Genomic DNA, 22,284 nt, shown 5'->3' on the forward strand with positions numbered 1-22,284 from the left:
CACACTAACCTCTTTCTCAAGCACCCTTACTTTGAGAACAGAGAAAAAAAATTATGGGAGAACAATGTCTTGGTCCTCTATAGACTGGCTCCTTTGCACACGTCAACCAGTAAGTCTACTTTCAGCTTCTCAAAGGTGCAAAAGTATTTACATCTAAAAGTACTCACCCTCGCTTGCCACTTTTTGATGGTGGGCCACTTCTCCTTTCATTCCTAGGACCTGAAAAATTCCTTCCAGATTTGGGTGGGCCACTGTTGCCACGCCGATTCTGGCGATCAACACCAGGTCTTTGACTAGAAAAACTTCTCTTTGCAATCTCCCTTTTTGGAGGTAAAACATTCTCTCCGGTCTTTACAACTGCTTGTGCATTCAAATCAGCATTTTTTTTTTCATCCCTTTCACGCCTCTCGTTGAAATCACTGCTTTCAGAAGCCGTTTCCCATTCTTCATTTGCCTGATCTGAAGAGTTCTGATTAGACAAGTCTGGTGTCTTATTCCCAGAAACATCCCCAGCAGTATTAACTGGTTCTTGAACGACATTATTAACTGTGCCATTTGTGGGCACTGCCACCTCATTGGTTTTTGAAGCGGCTTCCCTCTCTCTTAGCCGTCTAAATCTAGGAGGCTTATCCTGTCTTGGTGGTCGGGTAGGACGCTGCCTTCGGGGCCTCTCTCTAGCTGGGTCAAATTTTCGCTCAAATTTTGGAGGCCGTTTATCCGCTGGTAACGGAATAAACTGCTCATGTCTTCTTGGTGGCTCTCCATCATCTGGCTTAGGAGCCTCTGCCTGCCTTGGGTTCCACTGATTGTCCCGATAAGCAGGTCTCCGTAAGGTGGAAGGGCGTGATGGGCGACCTCCAGGGTCCCTTCCACCACGTCTGAAAGTGCCCCCTCTGCCTCGCCTTGTAGGCTCTCCTTTAGGAAGGAAACCTGGTTTAGACTTATCATCATCCCTTATGTAAGGTTTTTCCAGAGGTCTATTATTATCTATTCGGACATGATTTTCAGGCTTGAAAGAAGATTGAGGCTTTATAGGTTTTTTGTTTTCAGACCGCTCCTCTTTTTTGGGAAGTTTCCCTTTGCTTAAACTATCCTTGTCACTTGCACTTTCATGAATTTCACTGTCTGTGTCAGTCTCTGAACCTCGCTGTCTTCTCCTCTTGGGAACGACTTCAAAATCGGAGCTCTCGCTTCGTGTCTCACTTTCTTCTCGCTGTCTGAGAGGTCCTGAGGGCACGTGCTCTGTTCGTGGCTTATTGTCTCTGTAAGGAGGATAATCTCGAGTGTGCCCTCTGCCTCCTCGGCCACGCCCTCCGTAAGAGCCTCTATAGCTTCGCCCTCTAGAGTAATATTCACCTCGGCCTCGACCTCTGTATCCTTGATCTGGAAACCAATCTCTATCTCTGGGGTCTTTCCAATAGGTCCTAGGAGGTAAAGTTGATTCTTTTTTAACTGCTGGTCTTGAATCTGGTCGAGGCCTCTCTGTAACAAGATCTTTGCTGATGACTTTCTCAGGTTGTTTTTCTTCTTTAACTGCTGGTGTTGTGACGGTTTGCTGGTTTACAGTTTTGGCTGCAGGCTCTACCTCAACACTGCTTGTAGGTTCCAAAGGCTTCTCAGTATCTTGAGGTGGCTTTTGCGCCAAAGCTGAAGTTGAAGTTTCTACTGAAGGAAGTTTCTCTGGCTCTGGTGGAGGCGGAGGTGGTGGCGGAACCGACTGCGGCTGAGCTGGTGCTGCAGGTGGCGGGGGTGGAGGAAGAGGTTCTTTCTTTTCTGTCTTTTCAGGTTTTACAATTTTTTCAGTGACCTTTTCTCCCTTTTCTCCTTCTTTCTCCTTCCTTTGCTCTCGTTCTTCTTTCATATCTCTAAGTATAGGTTTCTTAATAGGACCTGACCTCCTCACAGGCCTATCATTACCATCTTCTCTTCTGTTGGAGCTCGGCCTTGGGCCCCAACGAGTTTCTGATTTTGATTTATACACTTTTTCAGGTTTTGGTCCTTCGGAAGAACGCAGAAAGCCCTCTTTTTTGGGTTTTTCCTCTGGCCTTTCTGCTGGTTCTCTTGAATCAATGGATCTGCTGGCTCCTTTAGGGATGCTTGCAGATGGCTCATTTCTCTGCTCCTCTGATTTCTGAGTATGGTTTGATCCATGGGAAACACTTCTTTTCCGGGCAGGCTGACTCTCTCCAGCTAAACTTCGCTCTTCTTGAGGAGTGGATACAGACTTCAGATCAGGTACATCAAAACAAGCAGGCTGATTATGTGTGTCAGTATGGTGAGGTCTAATGTCTTCTACCGATCTGCTTAAAAACTTATGTACTTCTGTCTCACTTGACTCTCTGACAAAGTCTGCTTTTGGGTGAGCCTCTAACTGACTATGTTCTACAGGATAAGCAGCAGTAATCTGTTCCTGATCCAATGGGGCTTCAGGCCTATGATAAGGAGAATTCAGACATAATCATCAACACAAAATCTTTTTCACATGTATGTGTAAAGCAAAATAATCCCTTTAATTTAAAAACAAAACAACGGATTCTAATCATAAAGGACATCTTTATGGCTCTGTAAAAAAACTAGTGCAGCATTTTTCATAATAGCCAAGAGATGGAAACAATCTAAATGTCCACTGACAGATGAACAGGCTAAGAAAATGTGGTATATGCATACAATGGAATGTTGTTTAGCATTAAAGAAAGAATCCTGCTATATGCTACAACATGGATAAGGATATTACACTAAGTGAGATAAACCAGTCACAGAAGGACAAATACTGCATGATCCCACTTATATACGCTTATAAAATCAAACTCATCCTCACAGAAGGTAGAATGGTGACTGCCAGGGACCAGGAGGAAGGGGAAGTAAGTTCTGACTACATGGGTATAAAGTTTTGGCTGTGCAAGATGAAAAAGTTCTAGAGATCTGCTGTACGACATGCTTATAGTTAACAGCATTGTACTACACACTTGAAATTTTGATAAAAGGGTAGATATCATGTTATGTGTTTCTTTCCCCACAATCAAAAACCAATGAAGTGCACTCCTTAAGAAAAAGAAGCTCAGACCATGCTGGTGTGAATTTTTAATCCACCAAAACCAGTAATTTCCACTTAACAATCAGAGTACACTAGAGTAGGTCTATATTTCCCAAGGAATCAGACTTTTAAAACATCATAAAATATACTCCTTAAAAGGGCAGAAGTTCTAACTTCACGATATAAATTATTAGAGATCAATTATCTGCTACTTCAAAGTAATCCTATAAACTAATATTTGTCCTTAACTTGGCCTTAGAAAACTTCCATAAGATAACTGAATGCCTACCATTTCTCATTAGTGGAAGAACTACATCAATGCTTTAGCCAGACTACATATAAAGCACCTAATCGACAGAAGAGTCTTGCCAATTTTAACATCTACCACTAAACTTCAGCATTTAGTTGAGTTTACAGAACTATAATACAAAATGCCCTAATCAATACAGAAATACCAGAAAAGAGAAAGTATGTCCTAAAATGAAATAAGGCATACTGAATGAGAGAAACTCAGAGTGATCTTCAGGGAGACTACAGTTTTCATTTCACCACAACAGTCTATTGATCTATTAATAATTTTAATAATTACCTTCCATCCTCAGGTTCTTCCGTTGCCTTGGGAGTGGTGGCCTGCTGAGGCTCAGTGTGAGGGTAGGGATCTGACCCCCACATCACACGAGGCTCAGAAAGGGAAATTGCATGATCTCTTGCGGATCGAGCTATATGCTCAAATGACTCAGAATTGTTTGGTGACCCTTCTATCTGGTCTCTTCTCATTAACGGCTTAGGAGGAATCATTCCTATACAAATGGTCAGAAAAAAAAAAATGGAGGGAAGAAATGAAGGAAACAAAGTCATTATAGGCATAGAATTTGCGCTATTAATTACTATTTGGAATTCTCCATATTTGGACTAAAGAAACATGGTTTGCCAAGTGGAATTGATTAACTCAAAATGACCCGTGAAAATTTGTTTTTCTATGAATGAAATTTTTATTGTTGTTGTCCAACAGATTTAAAAATTGAGGAAGCAAAGTAAGTAAAACCATAAGGACAGCCTATTTAACTTCAAAGGAGAGAAAATACAATGCCTTTAAAAATCAGATAATCAGAACTGTCTCTATGCATATTTAACATTAATCTAGTTTAATTAGTTGATCAATATGCTATAAATTATGCCTCTTAAATTTTGAAACTTCAGTGTACATTTTAAAATCAAGATGCGATTCTCTCTTTTAAAAAAGAATTTTGGGGGATGGGTGGGTAGGTAATTAGGTTCTTTGTTTATTTATTTATTTCTTAATGGAAGTACTGGGAATTGAGCCCAGGACCTCGTGCATGTTAAACACAGTGCTCTACCACTGAACTATACCCTCCCCCCAAAGATATGATTCTTGATCACATTTTTATCACCTTCAAATCTTCCTTTATACCATTTAGTAATCAATTATCTCAATTTATTCTGATAAAGACTTCCAATTCATTTGTCTTTAGCGAACCTAGAAGAAAACTAAGGTTGATAAATGATAGAGAAAATTGAAAAGCTAGAATATATAACATTAGGACAAAATTCAAATGCTGAAACACTTTGCACAACTACAAGCGAGCCCAGAGACAAGGACAATTTCAACTTACCAGGATGAATGGGTGGGATATCCATTGCAGGTCTGCCTGATATCATTCGAGGATCCATGTAGGACTGCATCATGAGCCACCTTGGATCAAAACCCATGGACGCCAGATGCTGAGGGTGGGGCTGCATGGGCTGGTAAAGAGGTCTGTGCGGTGGCGGGGGGACAGCGCCACTGGATGGTTGGGAAGGAACTGTCTGGGGAAGCACACCTTGCTGCTGCTGCTGCTGCTGCCACTGCTGCTGCTTCATCTGTTCCTAAAGAAAGCAGAATCCCACAAACTGACATGTTTAGTTCCATCTGATAAATTAATATGTTCGATCAAATCAGAAAATAGGCTTTTCTGAATCCCTGAAGGAAAAGAATTCAGAAGTCATTTAACAGTGAGACGTAGCAAGACAAAAGAACAAAGGGAAAGTTATGACACTTGGCCTTATACTTGACTTACACAACTACTCATTAATTATACTGCAAAAACCATTTCCTAGAAAGGAAGATGGTCTCCATAAATGAGGCAGAGAGGGGTAAAAAGGGAATGACACAGTTCACAATAAAACCTGTGTCAACAAACTTTCATTAAAAGGGGAAATCTTTCAGCGAAAATTTGTGTGCTTTGTGTATTTTGGGTTTTATGTCAAATTATTTCTCAGGCTATTAAACAATAAATCTTTTCAATCACATGTACAAGATAAAACGTTTTTATTGTTACCTGCTGCCGCTGGAATCTTGGTGGTAAAGACTTCTGAAACTGTTTAAAATAGCCAGATAATACAGCAGGCCGAGGCTGAGACCCTGACTCTGGTTCTGTTTCATGTGCTGCTTGTGTGGTCTCTTTTTCACTGCGATTGCTGTCTTGTCTAGTGAAAACTGGGTCATCCTCTGCCCAAAGAAAAAGTGAAAGATAATGATACTCGTCTATGACACTTATCAAATACATGATGTACATACTGGAGTGAAATTATTAGATTGATATACTTAAAAAGTTAAGAGGAAGAAAGTATCCTAAAACACTGTTTTGTATTTTAATAACCATCAGCAAGGTAACATTAGATTAATTAATTTCCTCAAAGCTGGATTCTTAAGACAGAGCACATGCCCAAATGCCCAAAGTCTGTATTTGTAATTTTATGATAATAAAACATTTCAAATACTACCTCTTTTTCACTGATTCAATAATTATTAACACTACTGTCAGTGTTTACTTATGATTCACTATGACTTATGTGAAAACACAAATGGCCTATAAATACTTAAAACAGAACACATTGGTTTATTTAAATTATTTTTAGTCAAGGAACTATTATCTATAAAGAAAACTAATGAATCAAGGTCTGATGACAACAGAGTGATTACCAGCTATCTTCAAATAGAAATCATCATTCTACATAAAGGGTGTCAAATGTGGTACACAGGAAGGAGAGCCACACACATACCTCCCACCAAGTTCTCATCCGAAAGAAAACGAGAGCTGTATTTATTCTAGAGAAGTCATCTGTCACAGCTACAAAGCCATGCATGTTACAAATTCTCTTCTCAGAGAATTAGGGATGAGTTTTAAAGGAAAATGTAATGCAATGCCAATGTAAAACCATGCTGTAAAGAATCACAAATCACATTTTGTCTATATTACACTCAATATTAAGAATTTTTTTGTAAGTAATAAAATACTGGAGGGAAAAGAGCCAAGTAGGTACAACGTCTAAAATTCAAATGAGTACTCACACTGATAAAACCTAGCTAAAGTTAAATTGCCATCAGAATGTATAAAATGTGCATTAAAAAGTGCCACTAAATGATTATTAAAAACAAAACCATTATTTACATAAAGTCACCACTAATGTTAAATTAATTAATTGGGGTTAATACATGTATTCACTGGAAGAAAAGACTAAAATGAATTTCCTTATTTCTAATCCATAGTCCTTTCTTATTGACTGTGAATGAGATTCCCTACAGTTATGCTCTTTTAGAATTCATCAATTTTAAAGTATACCAATGTTTTTCACTTCTGTGGTGAGAAATTTTACTTTACTTTTTCTGTGTTTTAAGCAATGTGTTTATGATGCATAATAAAAGCCCATTATCAATATCAAATTATCTCTAGACTGATTAATATAAAAATTTGTGAACTCTGATAACTAAACAAGTAATAATCCACGAGTCTTATTAAAAAGTTGAAATAAAACACTCTTACTCTTTTATAGTTATATTAAAGGCCCAGTTTGAGGTTACTCAGAATATAAATAAAACTTAAAGCAAACTTTTAAATAGCTTTGTAATATAATCTCAAGCAGCAGGGTCTTATAGAAATAACGTGGGTTTTGAGGTTAAAAGTTTCAGTATTTCCATAACAGAAAATATACTGAAATAAAACCATTTCTATTTTAAATCACTGTTAATTCAAACTAATTCATTAAGACTGAATTTAACAACAAGTCAGGAGCGAAGTTTTATTAACTAGAATTTATAAGTCAAATTGCGGAAGAATAAAAAAAGTTCATTAAAGCTAGAAAAGGCTTTTCTTCTTTTTTATAAAAGCATAATTACAGTCTGGTAAGCATATCAACCATACTATGGAAGTTTTTATATTGAAACTGGCAAGAAAACAAATATGAAATTATGAACTGAGTGTACTCATTTAATTATGACAATCCAAAGTTCCCATTAAGCTCTGTTCAAATTTTTAGAGGTTTTAGAGGTATTGACACATGTGAACAAATGAAATTTTATTTAAATGTTGTGGAATCAGGAAGGAGAAAGAATCAGTATCTGTGACTATGAAGCTAATATAATTCTGCAGACGAAAAAGTTGATTGAAAGTCATCTAACTACATGATACATGTAAGAAACTCACTTTAGATCCAAAGATACAAATAGATTGAAAGTGAAAAGACATACAAAGCTACTCTATGGAACTAGTAACCAAAAGAGAGCTGGGTGGCTATACTAATATCAGATGAAACTGACTTTAAATCAAAAAGTTTTACAAGAGACGAAGGACATTAAATACTAATAAAAGGTTTAATACAGCTAAGATACAACAATTATAAATATTTACACAGCTAATAAAAGACCATTAAAACAAATGAAGCAAAATACTGACAGAATTAAAAGGATAAACAGTTCTACATTAATAGTTAAGACTTTACTATCCCAATCTCAATAATGAATAGAATAGCCATACAGAAGATAAGGAAAAAGAGGACTTAATATACCAACTGGATCCAAGAGATATATACAGAATACTCTACCCAAAAATAATAGCAAACACATTCTTCTTAACCCCACATGGGACATTTTCCATGAGAGACCATATGTTAGGCCAAATAACTCCTGAAAGATTTAAAAAGATAGATATTATTTAAATTATTTTCTGACCACAATGGAATGAAGTTAAAATCACCAGAAGTAAACCTGGAAAATTCACAAACCTGCGAAAATTAAACAACTCTCTCTTAAGCAACCAAAAGATCAAAAAAGAAGTTGCAAGGGAAATTGGAAAATACTTGAGATGAATAAAAATAAAAACACAACACATCAAAACTTATGGGATGCAGCAAAAGCAAAGTAAGGGAGGAAATGTACAGCTATAGATGCTTACATTAAAAAATAAGATAGATCTCAAATCAATAACCTAGAGTAACCTTATTCTTAAATGAGAATAAGAACAAACTAAACCCACGGTAACCAGAAGGAAATAAAAATCACAGCAGAGATCAATAAAACTGAAAACAGAAAAATAGAGAAATTCAGTGAAAAAAAAGTTGGTTCTTTGACAAAATCAACAAAATTGACAAATCTTTAGCTAGGAAGGTGAACTAAGAAAGATTCAAATGAGTAAAATTGGAAGTTAAAATTGGAACATTACCAATTCTACAGAAATAAAAAGGATTGAGTATTACAGACAACGGCACAAACTGAATAATAACCTAGACAAAATGGACAAATTCCTAAAAACAAAAAACCTACCAAGACTAAATCACAAAGAAAAAGAAAGTGTGAATAGACTTTAACTAGCAGGAGACTACTTTGTAATAAAAAAATCTAACAAAGAAAAGTCCTGGACCTGATGGCTTCACCAGTGAATTCCACCAAACATTTAAAGAAATAACATCAATTCATCAAAGAGGGAACACTTCCTTCCTAACTCATTTAATAAGGCCAATGTCCTGCTGATACCAACGTCCCCGATACCAATGCCAAAAAAGGACACTACAAGAAAACTGGAGACAAATACCTGTTATGAACACTGATGCAAAAATTCTTAACAAAATACTAGAAAACAAATTGAGCAGTATACTGGAAGGATTATATACCATTACCAATGGGACACATTTCCTGGGATGCAAGGACGGTTCAATATATAAAAATCAATCAATGTATCATACACTGACAGAATGAAGGGAAAATAACACATAATCATCACAATTACTGTAGAAAAGGCATCTTGCAAAATTCAACAAACTTTTATGATAGAAGTACTCAACAAATTAGGAATAGAAGGAAACTACCTCAACATAATAATAGCCACTTATGAGAAACCCATAGCTAACACCACACTCAATGCTGACAGACTGAAATCCTCTTCTCTAAGATCAGGAATAAGACAAGGGTACCTGACTTAGCCACTTTTATTCAATTTCACACTGGATAACTTTGGGAGGTTCAAGATTGCTGTGGAGGAAGTAACTACAGACATGGTGGAAACAGCATGAGAAACAGAATTAGGAGTGAAACCTGAAGATGTATCTGAATTGCTGCAATCTCATGATAAAATTGAATGGACAAGGAGCTGCTTACAATGGATGAACAAAGAAAGTGGTTCCTTGAGAGGGAATCCACTCCTCGTGAAGATGCTGTGAAAACTGTTGAAATGACAACCAAGGATTTAGAACATTACATAAACTTAGTTGGTAAAGCATTGCGGGGTTTGAGAGTATTGACTCCAACAGTGAAAGAAGATCTACTATGGGTAAATGCCATCAAATAGCACTGATGCTACAGAGAAATCATTCATGAAAGGAAGAGTCAATCGATGCAGCAAACTTCACTGTTGTCGTATTTGAAAATACTGCCACAGCCACTCCAACCCTCAGCAACTACCACCCTGATCAATCAACAGCCATGAACAGTGAGGCAAGACCCTCCCCTCCACATACGTAGTCACATCAGTACTATTCAAACAGGTAAAACATGGTATCAACCCAAGTGTCCACCAACAGACTGGCAAAACATATATACAATGGATCACTAGCCTTAAAAAGGAAGGAAATTCTGTAATGTGCTACAATATGGATGAAACTTGAAGGTACTATGCTAACGGAAATAAACTAGTCACAAAAAGACAAATACCATGATTCCACTTACAAGAGGTACTGAGAATGGTCAAAATCATGCAGAAAGAAAGTAGAATCACCAGCCAAGGGCTGGCGAGAGTTACTGTTTAATGGGTATAGAATTTCAATTTTAGAAGATGGAAATGGATGGAGTAATGGTTCATTGTGAATGTTTTAAATACCACTGAACTGTACACTTAAAAATGGTTAAGATGCTAAATTTTATGTTATGTGTATTTTATCATAATAAAAAATTACAGAAAAAGGCATATTAAAGTATCCAATAAAATTCAACTTCTATCCAAAAAACAACAAACACTTTTATTTGGATTCTGTATATTAAAAATACACAAAAATATCCAAAATCCACACTACATATGAAACCTTTTGTAAAGCTTACGTAAGAACGAACAAAACTCGTACCTTTACTACAGCTGTTGTCACCATCTGATTTTTCTGCCACAGGCTCTAAAGTAGGTTCTTTGTGTTCAATTTTTTCCTCCACTTTCTCCCTTTCTTTCTTCTCCAACTCACACTCCTTTTCCTGTTCCTGCATCTTCTGCAGGTCGTTTTCCTTTTCCTGCTGCCGTTCTAGTTCTTTCTCTTTTTCTTGCTTTCTTTCCTTCTCCATTTCTCTTTGTTTTTCCTGCTCTTGTTCCAGTTCTTTTTCCTTCTCCCGCTGTCTTTCCCTTTCTTTTTCCCTCTCCTTCTCTCGCTCCCGTTCTTGTTCTTTTTCGAGTTCTTTCTCCCGCTCCCGCTCTTTCTCTCGCTCTCTTTCTCTAATTTCCTCTGGAGTTGGCTGTTTGTCCACTATGCCCAGCTTTTCATCCAGTCGCTTCAGTTTCTCCGCACAAGCTGCTTTCCTCTGCTCTTCCATCCTTCGCTCCTCCTCCTCACGTCGCTTACGCGCACGTTCCACTGCTGCGGAGAGTTCTGACTGTTGTCTTCTTCTTTGCTTCCATATTTCATCTTCATCCGGGACTTGCTGCTTCGGGGGGAAAGGGCCTGGTCTTCCAGGTACTGCCTGTCGGTCTGGGGGAGGATGCTGAAACATTAAGTGAAATCATCAGATGAGTATGACAACACTGGGTATTACAGACGTGGAGAAGGAGGAAAACTCTCCTCAAAATGTCAGAAAAATACAGATTAAAATGCAAACAGGTAACAATGTGGAGAAAACAGTAAATCTACATAAGTCTCTAGAATAATTAATCCAGCCATCTAATATTTACTGAGTGTGTACCTATTTACTGTGCCAGACGTTACTGCTCACTCAGCATTTGTTGAATAAAATTAGAAGTTGTCAGAACATGAATTTCATAATCTAAATTTAGAGACAAAAGAAATTAAGAATATGAGTGCTTTAGCAGCAACTGCCAGAGATGGAATGCCTAGAGAGGGAGAAAAGAAGTCCATAAAGATGCAAAATGACGGGGAGGGTATAGCTCAAGTGGTAGAGTGTGTGCTTAGCATGCATGAGGTCCTGGGTTCAGTCCCCCGTACCTCCTCTAAAAATAAATAAACCTAATTGCCTCCTTCCCCTCCTCAAAAACAAACAAACAAAAACCTAAACTAAAATAAAGAAGAAAAAAAAAGATGCAACATGGCACCACATGAGCCCTGAGAACTGAGGTACAGTTACAAGGAAAGACCAGAAGGCCAAAGCTAAGTGAAGAAGTGGAGACGCTGCGGCTGCTGCCACGCCCAAGAGGAAATTCCTACAGATCAGCCTAGGTAAAGAGAGGGGTGTCTTTATTTTTACTTTATTGTTTTTAAACAACTTTATTGTGGTGTAATTTCTGTACAGTTAAACTACACATATTTCAGATATACAATCTGATGTATTTTGATAGATGTATACACCTACAAAACCACCACCACAATCAAGACAGCTAACAATTCCAACATATCTGGAAAGGGCTATCTAGATCCCATAGTGGACTACGGGAAGATCACCTGAGAGACTGGGTTTTAATGATTCAATTTTCAATTAATGTGTTCTAAAACAATTCTAAAATCACTGCCAGCAACTATGCAAAGACATGCAGAATGAAAAAAGCACATGAAGGGCTCAAACATCAAGTAACTAAAAAATCTGTTTAGAAGACATTGGTTTTAACAGCTACTAGGGTGAAGAAACTTTGAAAGCCCTGTAATAGTCGGAATCCTTGTAAAAAGAAAATAATGTTATGATGAAAACACTGGACTGAATACTTAAAAAAACAAAACCAAAAAAACCCCATGGATCCAGATTCTACCATTCATTAACAGTGCTGTCTTTAGGCAAACTGCTTAATCTCTCTGGTGTTCTGCTACATCACCTACAGCTCGAAGACAAGCTGCAAAAACAACTAAATCAAAGTACCTAATTTATACCGTAAACTCATAGTATAAGCATTTTTTAAAAGCAACTTCATTGAAGTATAGTTTACATAAAATGTGATGTATGTATTTTAACTGTATAGTTTGATGAGTTTGTACAAACGACACATTTATGAAACTACTGCTCCAATCAGTATAGAGCATTTTCATCAGTCCTGTGCCTGAACCCCTGGTCCCAGGCAACCGGCCTTTCCCAGAATTTCATATAAATGCATACATCAAATTACATTCCCTTTTGTATCTGGCTTTTTGTGCTCAGGGTAATGGTTCTGAAGTCACTGCGTTTATCAGTGGCTTGCTCCATTCTATTGCTGGATGGTCTTCTATCATAGGCATATATCATTTCATATGTGGATGGGCATGGGGACTGCTTCTAGTTTTTAATTTTTATTTTTTTTTTAATAAATATTTTTAATGATGTTTTTTCTTTTTTCTTTATGGGGGGGGGGCATAATTGGGTTTATTTATTTATATTTGGAGGAGTTAGTGGGGCTTGAACCCAGGACCTCGGGCATGCTAAGCATGCACTCTACCACTGAGCTATACCCTCCCCCACTCTAATTTTTTAACTAGGAGTAAAACAGCTATGGGCATTTATACTTAAGCCTCTGTGTAAATGTGCATTTTCATTTCTCTCGGATAAATACCTATAGCAAGTGTATGTTTTACTATATGAGAAAATGTCAAACTATGTTTCAAAGTGATTACAAGGTTTTACAGCCCCACCAGCAATGTGTGAGGGTGTTAGCTGCTCTACACCCTTGCCAACATTTGGTGTCATCAGCCTGTCAAAGTTTGGATGTGTAACAAAAATTTCATTGTTGTTTTAATTTGCATTTTCCTGGTGACTAAAGATACTGAATATCTTTTCATGTGCTTACTAGCCATTTGTATGTCTTATTTTGTGAAGTGAATGTTCAAATCATTTTGCAGGGCTATTTGTCTTATTACTGAGTTGTAATTATATCTCCCAATATAAGTTCTTTGTCAGGCATATGAATAATATATTTCTGTAACGTATCTTTCCCTTAGAGATGTTTTTCAAAGTCCAACTGATCAATTTCTTTTTTATTTCTAATTCATGGCTTTTGTGTCTTATTCAAGATCTTCATTAAAAAAGACGTTTTCTGCTAAATGTTTTAGTTTTAGCTTATATGTGTATAGAAATGCATTCAGTGGTGGAGATGACAGTGATGTGGTATGTGCACCTCTCACAGTAGAGTGATCAGGGAAGCTTGTTAAGTGGTGATATCTGAGCAAAGAACTTGGCCACAGGAAGAATCTCAGGGAGAGTCTTCTAAGTTACAGGAAACAGCAAATAAAATGTCTTGAAGGTAAAATAAAAACAGTAGCAATAAAGCTTGTGTGGCAAGAACAAAGAGGAAGAAAAGCAGATGAAATCAGAAAAGTAGAAAGGGACCTTAAAGATCATGAAAAGAGCCTGAGCAAAGAATGACTGACCTAATAAATACATAAATTTAAACAGTTATATCTACTATAGGAGAATTGTGGATAGAGGTGGTGAGTGGGCAGGCAGCAAAGAGGGGAAAACCAGAAGACCTATTAGGAATCTACAGCAACAGTCTAAATGAAATATATCATATGGTAGCAAGTGCTCAGTGTAAGAATATATTTTAAAGGTAGAGGTGACATAATTTGTTGATAGATTAGGCTAGATACGTAAAGTAAAAAAGAAGGAAGATATAAGAGTGACTTTCAGGTTTTAATCTGAGCAATGTTATTACCTGAGATAGGGAAGATGGGGAAAAAAGTGGCAGAACTGAGGAAGTGTGGCAGAAGTGTGGGAGTGGGGGGTTTGTTATGGTTTAAGCATACTAAACCACAACAGATTATCTTTCAGAGATCCAAGTGGAAATGTTGAGCTGATTGTTGAATACATGACTTTTTTCAGGGTAGAGTTTTAAGGGCTCGAGATATACGTTGAATGCCACCAGATGAGATCCCCTAGGGAAAGGATATAGTTAGAAAAAGGAATGAGACCACAGTCCTGTGCCCTCCAACACCCAAGGGCCAGTAGGAGGTCCAGAAGGAATATAAATTGAAGAAAGAGAACAAAATAGTGTGCTGTCTCAAAAGCAGGTTTTAAAAAAGTGTTTTAAGGAGGATAGAAGGATGAAGAGATTATGTGAACTACTGCTGAGATTAAGTAAATGAAGACAAGAGAACGGTATTTGGCAAGACAGAACAGTTATTATTCTTGATAATAGTAACTGACCTTGATAATAACAGTTTCAAAGGTACAGTGGAAGATGAAAACATAACTGGAGAGGGTTAATAAGAGAGAAGGTGAAGGCAGTAAGTGTGGATAGTTCACTAAACATTTTGCCATGAAAGGGAACAGAGATATAGGGAGGAAACAGCAGAGGGAGGAGGGTAGTGGGAATTAAAGAAGGGTTGGTTTTTCTTAAACTTTTTTTTTTTTTTTAAGATGAGAGAGATTACCAGAAAGTGACAGAAGATGGGATCCAGGGAACAAACAGAAGGGTTGTCCTCAGCAGCAAGGACAACAGGAAGAAAGTCGGAACAGGAAGGGCATTTAAATGGGAAGAACAAATGCTTCTTATTTCCTTAGAACAATCAGGAGTATGCTCATCAGCTGAGAATCAAGAGGGACTCGTTAAAGAGGAAGAATCGCAGGAGCTACATGGTAAAGTCAGTAAGTGTTTCATGAAAATTATAAATAAGTAACACATACAGAATCTATCCATTAAAACAAATAAGCAAATAATACATATAGACCATGAACAAGCATTTAGTTAAGATTTACCTGCTGCGCAAGCAACTTTGGAGGTGGTGGCAAGTGTGAGGACGGCCCACGATCCTATTATAAAGAAGGATTTTTTACAAAGTAAGACAAAAGGCATCTACTTGAAAAATTTCTGAATGTACTATTTTTCAGTGAGAACACAAGATCGTAAAAAGTAAACCATCTTTATTCTTATCCCCCTTTTAATAAAAGTCTATCACTCACTGCAAGATAACCTTACATTCCATAGAATCCCTCAGCCATTTCAGTAAAGTCACAACCTCAAATTATCTTTGTTAAGAGTAGAATCTTAGCGTTCAAATTCTAACTCTAGCCCAAGTAATTTGGCCATGAAGAAGTATACCTCTAATTTCATATTTTTATTTATGTAAGCCTTATTATTTTTATGGATTTTTTTAAAATGGCAAACTAGAACTGTGAGGTCTATATAAAGAAAAGAAACAGCTAAAACGTTGGAACCAGATATAAAATATGAAATAGTCACTCACTAATATATGTATCAGTAACATACACATGAATCAAAACATCAAGACATGGTCTTTGATGTTTCTGTTTCCTTTTATCATTCCCCATAATGCTAAGTTAAAAGTCACACAAAACACATTTTTCTTAAGAAGTTACTATTAATATCCTTCTGCAGAATTCAAATTCATTTTCCAACGGCTAACCAATACCTTGTACAGCATACAAGGCTTAAGAAGTACTAGTTCTCACATAGCGATCTGATTCCTTTTCCACATCAAATTACTGGGGACTTGAATGGGCCGTGCTTTTCCACTTCTCTACTCTAAACATGTTCCCACTGCTTGGAATCTCTGTCTTTCCTTTGTTTACTGGTTAATTCCTGCTTCAAGTATGAAGTCTTTAGTGAAATTTTTTACACAGAATTTTCTTTGCACATGCTATCACAGCACTTACAACACTGTAACGTAAAAGATGCTTGCTGTCTTTTTTTCCTCTTTTTTTTTTTTTTCACTGAGACTGTTACCTACTTACTTTTACCTCCCTGCAGGCACTGACTCCTCCATCTGTTCTGTATGAATTCAACAAATACGCTCAGTATACTATATGAGGAGGCTCTCCGGAAGGTAGCCCTTTGTAATTCTCACTCTGCAATGCAGTTCTTGCTACATCTTAGAAGTAAGGATCAAGTGCTATCTGTTGCCCACATAACCTCCCTTCTTTAACAACACTCTTCAAAATGGCTCAGGCTTCATAGATTTCTCTACTTTCTAGTATGATTTCCCTGCTCAGACAGCATAGTTTCACACATGAATATTAGGATTTACAAAGCACTCAGTAAAGCCACAAAGCACTTCAGCTATGTTAGTTTGGAAAAACAATTTCTCTCTCCACTCTGACATAACCAAGTTGTTACAGAGGGGAGGGGGAATGTAACTTCAGTTTCTACTTGACAATTGTAGCTACTGCATTGATAATTCCTGTTAGTATGCAATAAAAATGTGGCTTAGGTCTAGAGCTGTTTAAAGAAAAACATATGTATTCCTTTTTCCTAAGTTTTTTTCCAACTTTATGAGAGTAATTCACCCTCGTCACTTGTCTGCAGTGACAAGGATCTCCATGTGTTCAACAAACCTGATTAAATGGAGGTCCTTTCCCATAGGGACCTTTTGCTACTGATGGCTGGGCAGGTATCTGAGAAGATGACTTAGTGTTGCAAACTTCATCTGCTTCTTTTCGGTTTTCAGTGTTTTCAGAGGCTTTTGAACCTTGATCCTCACTGAAGAATCAAAATCCAGGTGAAATAAAAAGTACAGTGGATGGACAGTCATACGTAAGTAAATGCATTTTCTCAGTGTAAAAAAGACATTATTTCCATATGGTTTCGGGGGAAAATGTATCACGGAATGAGATTGTTTTGTACCCTAGTGATGCTAATTCACTCATTCAAGAAATACATGCTAAATGCCTATGATGTGATAGGGATCGGGCTTGGCCACGAGACAGAAGATGCAATATAGTACTTGTCAAACATGAATACTCATACTTGACACACAATATGATCCCGCCATTTTCTATTACCCCCACCCAAAACTCTCATCTGAAAGAAACTGAGTAATATTTCAGGAAATTAATTAATAAATGTATTCTAATTTACTCTAATCTGTTCTGATTTAATGAAAAAGAGAAATCATACTACAGTATTTTTAAGTCACAACAAATCACAGGCATCTCACAACTGATCACGAAACAGCAACACATTACAACACTGTGGCTGAAAAACTATACCAACATAAGCATGCAAGCTCTTGTGTACTTTAAGAGCCCAACTTTTATGCTTCATAACCCACATATTCCTTACTCTGATGCCCCTGTATTCCAGAAAAGAAAGAGGAAAAGCTACCATTTTCTAAGGCTTTAATGCTCCTTTTTAAGCTTAGAAAATCAAAGACTTGAAGCAGCTGGGAACCCAAGTAATTTTTCTCCAACTGATCATGTCTAGCAAGTAACAAGTTTTAACTGGTCCCTGATACTGTCTCTCAAAATATTTCCAATTAGATGACAAGCATCGAAATATCTTCGTTTGTAAAAACAAAGTATTTTCTTTAGAAACATTAAACTCATAATTCTTTGATTATCTGTACTTTAAAAATTTGGCTCATTTATCACCTTTTCACTCAGTGAAAGTCTTCAGAGTAGAATGTGGAAATTCTATCAAAGGGGAACAAATAACTATTAATGAAGCCTCTCTGCATACATGGCTCATGTTACATCAACAAATTCACCCTATTATTAGTAAAAGACACCATAACAACTTACCTGCTGTTTTCTTTCGGACTACTACTTCCCTGCTCATCGTCATCACTGAAATTCAGCTGTTCCGTATAATCTACCTCCATCTGAGCACCTATTAAATTAAGGAGAACTCAGATTGACTGTTTCAAAGCATCTAAAAAAAAGTGCTTAATTAAGTTTGCCTCTTACCTGCCCAACCTTCATCAGCTTCAGCATCTAGGTTATCAAATTTATCAAGCTCCTTAAGCTCTGATGCACTAAGGATGGAGGGGCGTTCAGGCTCAGAGGCCCATGAAGGAGGTGGGCCTCTTCCTCGAAGGCTTCTAACCAATGACAGGTTATGAGGGAAAAGGATACAAAGTTTTAATGATACTAAATTAGGAAAATATTTAAAGATCTGAATTTAGTTCATTTCAATATTAGTGCTTTCTACACTGTGATTTAAAAATACTTGACACTTGACGTGTATGAAACGATTATAAAATACATAAATTTACAATATATAATGTATTTCTTATGCAAATATTTAATAGACAAAGTTTTCAAACATTTCAAATAAAACAAATATATGTTAAATAATATGGCTAAGACTAATACTAATCTCAAAATAAAGAACCTGAAGAAGAACCATCATTCAGGAGGATGCTCAAGTCTTACATTAAGCAAAAAAAAAAAGAGAATGGTGGGTTATCAACATCGTGGAAGGAAGAAGTGATAAATATCATCAATTTTAGGGCCATAACTTTCATTTTTCAAAATTTTATGTAACTGATTTAAAGTTTTGGAAGAATAAAGTATTTCTGTTCTGTCTTCCAAAAGTTAGCTAATTAGTTGTTCACAGCAGCTGTATCTTGAGGACAGAGTAATAAATCACCATAATCTACTCAACCTCCAGAAAATCTTAACTAGCATACATATATACCTTGCAGACTTCAATCATTTAATAGTCTTACTTGTTTGTTTCAGATAAAGAAGGTGGAAACCTCATGGGACCATGCAGAGGAGGATAGGCCATCCTTGGATACTGCTGAAACATCTAGATAAAGGAAACAAAGTTGATAAATTTAGCTACCCAGTTATTAAAAAATGGATCACCTTGACTAAGCCTGAAATTACAATTTACAGAAATAATTAAAATAAACAGTACTGTGAATGACTAATTTCTTCTACTGGCATAGATCATCATTCACCCTCAATAACAAGCTAACAAGTAATACTGCCACCTCCACCGAGTCATTACAAATGAGATAATAACTAGAACATACATATGAAGAACTTCTTTTATCCTACCAACAAAGTTACATAAAAATGACTGTGTACTGAAAAGAAAAACTAAAAAATGACTACAAGCATGCACTCCAGAAAAATGCAAAGTTTTCTTAACCAAGTTCAAATACTTGAAATAATTTGAGACCTCATCCTAATGTAAGAGTAGACTAACTAACTGAAAGTACATTTGCTGGTAAAGAGGAACTCATGTCAGACGAAAGGATAGTCCATAAACCAAGGAAGTTGAAGGAGGTGGGTAGGGAGTTATCTGGGAGATTTTCTATGGGATTTTCTATGGAGCATAGGTGGATTCTGAGTCAAGTTAGTACACAGACAGTAATATACTGTGGTCCAAAGATGATGCTCTCCGTGGGAACTTAGCTTTGAGAAGCTGAGTTTAGGAGAATCAATAAGATAGATTATTAAGATAAATACTAATTCTAAGGGATTCATCCTATGATTTGGAAGGGAAGAAATGTCAAGGAGCACTTGGTTAGTTACCGTCTGCTCATATCCAGGTCAAATAAGGGAAGGGAGGGGAAGAAGAAATTGTATTATCTTAAATACATAATTTATATACTGAAATAGATTAATTTTTCTTTAAAAAAACTTTTAAATGAGGAAATTATATTTGCAGGAAGGTTATGTTTATACGATTGTGCTATGTAAAGAAGAAATTTCTAAGTAGGGCTGGAGCAAAATTAAGCAGCAGCTGAAATTCAACTGGAGAAGCTTTTTGTTTGGGGATACTCCGGAGAATTTCTGGTTGCATCACACTTCTACACTGAAATCAGCATATATACTACAGGAGGCAACTGTTCATGGGTTAAATTGCATTAGATCCTTCTGATTATTCATGCAGAGATTAACTTCATGTGGTATTACATGTTTAAAATTTAGAAATCTGCTACAGAATTAACTGCAAAAATAATCTAATATTATTAGTGGTTTTTGAAACGTTTTTGTTTTTAACTAGTGCAAAACTATTCAAATAGATTCACTGATGAAGCTGGGAACAAAGCACACTTGATCTCCCAACTTACTTTCCCTTAGCCTATCCCACCCCTACACCTGGAAATTCAGTGATCTTTGGAAGCACAATTTGAAAATTATTAGGAGATAAGTAGTTGGGTATAAACTATTTTTCAAGGTCAGGTTAGTATATAAGATTGATTTTTATCATATACCCCAATTTTTGAAAGAACATATTTAACAGTTGTATTTAATCATTCATTTCCCTCCTCTACCTTAGAATGGTTCATAATAATACAAAGAAAAAATAGAAAATACGGATTGTTAGAACTTGAATACTCAGAAGTTAAGTCATAAGAAAAATAAATGTAAGAATTGGATTGTTCTTCCCTTTGAAAGTAAAGGTCTTCTGAAAGATGTAAATTTACTTGAGCGCATGTAACTTGCCATGTAATTTCAGAGTAGAGCAAACAACTGAATGAGGGAACCAAATCTAACTACTATTTTATAGGAGACATAGGAGTCAGAAGTATGTATTAGATGAAACTACAAAGATGGAATCAGCAAAATCCAGACTATGAGAAATTCCACAGGATAGCAAATGAATTATAACAGGTAAGCACTGAAGAAAATAAGAGATGGAGGGAAAGAGGTATCCATAAACAACAAGATTCCTAAGAAAAATATCAACTGATCTCAAGGAACAGATGTATCAGGATCCTAAATGTGAGATAATCAGGGAAACTGGAATAACTTGGTATTTTAAAAAGAATTTTCTTTTTAGGTGATAATGGTACTGTGGATTTCCCCCCTAATATTCATTTTTTAAAGTGAAAACTAAAATATATATGATGCATATAAATGATATACCTAGGATTTGTTTAGTAACCCCAGGTGGTAGGAAAGAGGTGAAACAAGACTGATCACAAATTGGTAACTTTCGAAGATGTACAGTAGATATGGGAGGTTCATTGTTTTATTTCTATTGTTGCATATATTAAAAATATTCCATAATGTAAAGTTTAAAAAAATTAAAAGTATATTAATAAAATCTTCAGAACTAAAGCAGGTATTAACCTTTTTTGTGCTATGAACAACCCCCTTAGGTAGTCTGGTAAATCCTATGGACTCTTCTCATAGAAAAATGCTTTAAAATGAATAATCAAAAACACAGCATTACAAAGGAAAACAATTATACTAAAATTCTGTTACCATAATACTTAAAAAACAAACTTGCGATACAGCAATAATGTATGTGCTTCATTAGCTGACAGGTCATGAAATAACACTAATAAGTATTCTGAAGTAACAATGAACATAAACAACATCTGCAATACCTAAAAACAATGCAACATGATATGAAAATACCTATGACTCCTTATTAAGAATAAAAACAAAAGTACTGCTGATACTTTATGATTCCTAAATTCAAAATCAAAGAAAATGCCAATTTTTAGTTAGATGTTAATGAAAATGAGGACCTAAACCTTTGTCCATTCCAATTCTTTCCTTTGACCCAGGTCAAAAACCTCTTATTTAACCACTTGCTGATGTAACAATACTCACATAAGGAGGCATCACAGCTCTGTATTGGGAAGCTAGGGCAGGCTGCTGTCCATTCAGTTTAGCCTGTGGAGGACCACAAGCTATCCTCTTTTCCACCACTTTGAGGATATCATTTTGCTCTGATGTTCCAGCTGTGCTTTCATCCTGGCCAGGCTTTTCATCTTGGTCAGATGTTACAGGTGTACCAGCAGACTTACCACCATCTCTCCAACAAGCAACATCTGGTATGAAGAGAGAGAAAGAATAAGAAAAAAATCTGAAAATGGAACAGAGTGAAACCTAACTAGGCATATTTCAAGTATATTTAAGCAAGAAAGCATAGTGAAGGAACAGCGAAAGTCTAATCTAGGCTGTACTAGAAATCTAGGCTTTGAAGGTGTTTAGGTAGTCAAGAGTAGTGGCTTCCAAAGCAGAGAGGATGTACCTCAGAGGGTACCACCAAAAACAAATACTGGGGTTGGGGAAGAAAATACGAGAACTTCCCTAATAAGCTTGACCAATTTTTGGTATAGAGATTAAAATCACTGTGATACCTGAGGTGCCCTGAGGG

General features: G+C 36.5%; 1 protein-coding gene and 1 long non-coding RNA gene across 15 annotated transcripts in view; one reads left to right on the top strand and one right to left on the bottom strand.

Annotated features, from left to right (window-relative positions):
* Nucleotides 1-22,284, bottom strand: part of PRRC2C (proline rich coiled-coil 2C) — an 84,606-nt gene that overhangs the window by 31,569 nt on the left and 30,753 nt on the right. For all 14 annotated transcript variants that reach the window (XM_072946136.1, XM_072946131.1, XM_072946128.1 and 11 more), the window contains exons 6-16: nucleotides 21,735-21,955; nucleotides 18,881-18,963; nucleotides 18,117-18,250; nucleotides 17,952-18,039; nucleotides 16,767-16,911; nucleotides 15,171-15,224; nucleotides 10,424-11,045; nucleotides 5,374-5,543; nucleotides 4,669-4,921; nucleotides 3,624-3,834; nucleotides 168-2,432 (exon numbers count right to left, since the gene is read on the bottom strand). In XM_072946136.1, coding sequence (XP_072802237.1) covers nucleotides 168-2,432; nucleotides 3,624-3,834; nucleotides 4,669-4,921; nucleotides 5,374-5,543; nucleotides 10,424-11,045; nucleotides 15,171-15,224; nucleotides 16,767-16,911; nucleotides 17,952-18,039; nucleotides 18,117-18,250; nucleotides 18,881-18,963; nucleotides 21,735-21,955 — 4,246 coding nt within the window. The remainder of the gene's footprint in view (nucleotides 1-167; nucleotides 2,433-3,623; nucleotides 3,835-4,668; nucleotides 4,922-5,373; nucleotides 5,544-10,423; nucleotides 11,046-15,170; nucleotides 15,225-16,766; nucleotides 16,912-17,951; nucleotides 18,040-18,116; nucleotides 18,251-18,880; nucleotides 18,964-21,734; nucleotides 21,956-22,284) is intronic.
* LOC140688041 (uncharacterized) overlaps nucleotides 21,870-22,284 on the top strand; it is a 30,242-nt gene continuing 29,827 nt past the window's right edge. The window contains exon 1 of the long non-coding RNA XR_012062719.1: nucleotides 21,870-21,958. This is a non-coding gene — a long non-coding RNA (uncharacterized lncRNA). The remainder of the gene's footprint in view (nucleotides 21,959-22,284) is intronic.

The sequence above is a fragment of the Vicugna pacos genome, chromosome 21 (assembly GCF_048564905.1).
Source record: "Vicugna pacos chromosome 21, VicPac4, whole genome shotgun sequence".
Taxonomy (NCBI): Eukaryota; Metazoa; Chordata; class Mammalia; order Artiodactyla; family Camelidae; genus Vicugna; species Vicugna pacos.